General features: G+C 43.8%; 1 protein-coding gene across 1 annotated transcript; it reads right to left on the reverse strand.

Moving 5' to 3' along the window:
• Nucleotides 1-2905: 2905 nt before the first annotated feature.
• PCYB_091440 (DNA repair protein RAD51) lies at nucleotides 2906-3534 on the reverse strand (the record flags this gene model as incomplete). Its single annotated transcript, XM_004222257.1, has 1 exon — nucleotides 2906-3534. A coding segment is annotated over one exon (627 nt), but the record flags the coding sequence as incomplete, so codon positions are not given.
• Between the last annotated feature and the right edge of the window lie 1104 nt (nucleotides 3535-4638).

Raw genomic sequence — 4638 nt, forward strand, 5'->3', positions numbered from 1 at the left:
GGAATTTTGCCATTTTGACACATTTGGCATTTTTTTTTTTTTCCGTTATATCTTTATGGTACACTGCCTTGGGGGAGGGAAAAAAAAAAAAAAAAAAAAAGGTTTGACTTGGCCGGCTTTTCATTTTACCCTTTGGGATTTGGTCGTACCCATCGGTTTTTTTTGCGTGGATTGTACAACTCCCCAAAGCCGCATGGGCGTCGCGCACGTACAAAATTGTGTACGGAATAATGTACGTATAATTATATTGTATGCGTCGCGTTTTGCATACGTATATTTTACGTGCTGCCAATTCGCGCGGAACACAGAGCTTTTATTTTCATTTTACTTTATTTTACTGCCCCAGGCCGTTTTTGGTGACCCAGCGACATGCAAAAAGGTGTTCCAAAAAGGCGTGCCAAAAAGGTGTTCCAAAAAGGCGTACCAAAAAGGTGTTCCAAAAAGGCGTACCAAAAAGGCGTACCAAAAAGGCGTACAAAAAGGCGTACAAAAAGGCGTACAAAAATGCATGCCAAAACGCATGCCAAAACGTGTATACCCCCCAATTGTACCGAGCGCATACGCACTTGAAAGGGCATGCACCTTTTATATTTACACTCATACACTCGTCATACCTACGCGAAAGCGCGTATTTTCGCTGACAGCACTTTTTCCGTTTCATTTTATGTGCCAAGAAAGCCGCCTCTACTCAGCGGCATAGTCAGAAGTCAATTTCGCTACATTTCCTTGCACGCGTAGGCTGGCAATTCTGCACGCGTTTTCCGCGCGTATTTTCCCCCCGCTTACTACGCCAACGGTACATGCATACGTTCAAGCAACCTGTAATATGTACCACCCATGCGGGGGTGCTTTCCCCATTTTGTAGAGCATCATAGCCGTATAAATAAATAAAATATGTCATGGGGCAAATGCAGTGGGTGAAGTAAGCCATTTCGCCCCCACGGTTTGTTTGCAAGCAACGCTAGGGTTGGCACGCTTGGCAGATACTCGGCATATACACGGTTAACATCTGTGGGCATAATAGCCATCCGAGTCAGGGTGCGCACTTTAACCAAAGGCATGTCGCCTCGGCAGGGTTCTCTTCTCACCATTACGCTAACGCAAAGGAAATGCATATGTGGTGCGCAGTAAAATTAACCCCCCTTTTTTATTGAATCCCGAACGTAACCATCAAAGTGACAAAATTTTGTTAACCCCTTTTGAAATGCATATACGAGCGATGTGGCATATTCAGGTGCGGATAAAAAAAACACACCCATAGATTGGTGTTGCATGTATGTCCCCTTTTTACCGCTTTGGGTTATCCCCCATGTGGGAAAATACGAGGCAAATGCGATGGTCAAGTCAGGTCATGTCAGGTCATGTCAGGTTATGTCAGGTCATGTCAGGTCATGTCAGGTTATGCCAGGTCATGTCAGGTCATGTCAGGTCATGTCAGGTTATGTCAGGTCAGGTCAGGAATTATATCCCTAGCAACTCCCCAGCCACAATGGTAGAAGGGACCGGCGAACGAAAGTGTACTCAACCCCTCTCCCTCATCTTGAACAACGGTGACGCGGACCGAGTGGGAAGATGTACACCCATTTGTATAACCAACATGTAGGTATTATTTGTACCCCTTTTTTTTTGGCCCATTGTTGCCATTTCCACCCCAAATGTATATTGCAAAAAAAGGGGAAAAAATTATCTTCATTTGCCAAGTGCACCAAAAAGGAACAAGTACGCAAAGTACATCCACATGCACTTCTTCCCATCCACGTCGTCACTTCTTCACACCAACATGCACTTCTTCCCATCCACAAAAAACCTGCGCGCAATTTTTCTCTGAGCATATCTCCCCACGTGAAGCTTCCCCACCCTGCACACTACACATTTTGCATCGCAAAATAATGCACATAAAGGTTGCCACATCCGATTACCTATTTCTACCAAATGTTCCAACCAGCTTATGCCGACCCAATTTGTAACTCCATTTGGAGACCTCTCTCTTGACATGGAAAAGTCAGACGTGTGCTGACACGTAGGGTTTAAAAAAAAAAAAAAAAAGATAACTCGGCGTAACGCAGGCTGCTCGGATGCACCTCTGTACGTACAGACGTACAAACCAAGGGAGACATATCTCCGCTCCCTCCTTCGCACAAACAGTGTTAAGAACAGTTAGCTCACCAGAAATGCTCAAAAGTAAGTAGCAAGTCGAAAGGAACTACCTGTGTGCGATCTCATACGTCGCAATTTACAAAACGTGACGAATTAGTACATATCATAATGGTGTCATTACAACGAAAAAAAAAAAAAAAAAAAAAGTTGTCTTATCTTTGTTAGCAAAAAAATTAATTAGTAGGGGGGAGGAGAAAAAAAAACAAAGTAGCTGTATTGCGCATGCTTTGTGCCTTTTTTTGTGGCATGCTCGTGCCCCCTTCTCAATTGTGAAGGGCATGAACAAAAAGGCGTTTTGTTTTTTTTTCTCTGCATTTCTGGACCACTTCTTTCCACAGTTTAAAAAAGAAACACTAATGAAATGCTAGTAAAACAACAGTAAAACAATAATAACGTGGTGATTAAAAAGCAACAGGGTAGGACTTACAATCGGACGCATAAAACTTGCACATAGATCTCAAAGCTGGATTATAATCATGAAACACGCACGTACGTGCACAACGTGGATCGAAAAAAATGTGCGTTTGCAACAACTCACGCGCGGGGAAGCCTTCACATGCACGCCTCAATGTGGCCTCCTCATTGGGGCTTCTTCAATGTGGCTTCCTCAATGTGGCCTCCTCATTGTGGCTTCCTCAATGTGGCTTCCTCAATGTGGCTTCCTCATTGTGGCTTCCTCAATGTGGCCTCCTCAATGTGGCTTCCTCATTGTGGGCACCTCCACACATCGCGCGCCGCGGAGGCCACCTCACTTCTCCTCGTAGTCAGCTATGCCCCCCTCCGTGATGGCGAACACGGCCTCGCCCTCCGGAAGCACCGGCGAATCGTAGATTTTGCAAATCCTGCTTTCGCCTCTGCCCTTTCGCAAGTAGAGTCGCGTTTGGCTAGCATGCGCTATGATGTTCCCCCCTATGGGGATTTTCTCATGCCCTCCGAACATGCTCATCGCATCGACCTTCGCCACCACCTGGTTCGTTATGATAACAGCAACGCCATAAATGTCGGCAATTCTTTGTAAGCCTCTTAAAAACCTGCACAGGTGGGACTGCCTACTGGCTAGCTCACCTCTACCTATGTATTCCGAGCGATACAAGGCTGTGGCCGAGTCCACAATTAACAAAGCAAACCTGGCATCAGCCATCATGGCACTTGCATCTATCAATAATTCTGTCTGATGGTCACAATTGTACGCCTTTGCATAGGCTATATTATTTAAGCAATCGGTTGGGTGCAACCCGTATCTCTTGGCTATAGCTACAATGCGTTCTGGACGGAATGTTCCTTCTGTGTCTATCCATAGGCATTTGCCTTCTCCACCTGATTGCTCGATTGGCAATTGGCACGTTATAGCTAACGTGTGACATAGCTGACTTTTACCTGTACGAAATTCTCCAAATAATTCAGTTATCCCTCCAGTTTCTATGCCACCCTTTAGTAAAGAATCTAACTGCTTCGACCCCGTTGTGAATTTGATTAAATTTTGTCTGGCATCATGATAATCAATGGCATTACAGAAACCAGAGTTACACAATTCTTTACACGCTTTTTTTAACTTCTCCGCCTTTTGTTCACTTATACCTTTTATTGCACATAATGTACGCATAGGAGCGTACGCTACGCACTCCACTGTCTGTAATCCTCCTTCCTTGAGTAACTCCAAATCCCTTTTTACGAACCCCTTCGCCAGTAGCTGTTCAATCTTTAGGGGCCCTGAATACAAGTGCTCCTCCTCTATTTCGTCCACAGCATTGTTATTCGAAAATTTGTGGGTCGCATCTTCCCTCGTGTTGGCCGGTTTCATTGTTAGACATAAGGGGTGGAGGGAGAGAGACGAAGTTGTCCGCGGGGGGAGGAGCGCGCGCGGGTTAAGAAGTCAAAAGAAAGTGATTAAAACTCGGCAATTTTGAGAAAAAATATGAAAAACTACACAAAATTTAACAGCGCTGAATGAAGCAAAAATGAATGGTATGCCACGCAACTTGGGCAATGCTCCCGTGCGTGCGGTGAAATAATTCTCACAGTTCCCGCAGAGAACTGCGCGACAGGCTACATAAACTGAAGCAGTCGAGACCCCACGTCATACAATTTTCCATGGAGTTTCTTCCCCCTCGTTAAAGGAAAAACTTCTCGCTCGTTTTATTCTATTTACCATTCACCAACTGTGTACTCTCTTTCGTCACGTTCAAAATGATGATACAGCAAAGTTAATTGTCAACTCATCATGAACACATACAGTTAACGATGGTTGGCAAAAAAAAAAGAAAAAAAACAAACTTTAACGCTGTAAATAAAATTAAAAAAACGTGCGATTAAAATGTTGGCAGTAATGTAACACTCCAATGTTGAAAATAATAATAAAATAAAGGGTGTAAATAAAACAAAGCAAAATGAAGCAAAAATATAACGCAATCAGAAGGCATACACAAAATGGAACAGCTATTTCTCACTTTTTTTTTTTTTTTTTCCACTTGTCACATTTAT

The sequence above is a fragment of the Plasmodium cynomolgi genome, chromosome 9, assembly GCF_000321355.1.
Source record: "Plasmodium cynomolgi strain B DNA, chromosome 9, whole genome shotgun sequence".
NCBI lineage: Eukaryota > Apicomplexa > Aconoidasida > Haemosporida > Plasmodiidae > Plasmodium > Plasmodium cynomolgi.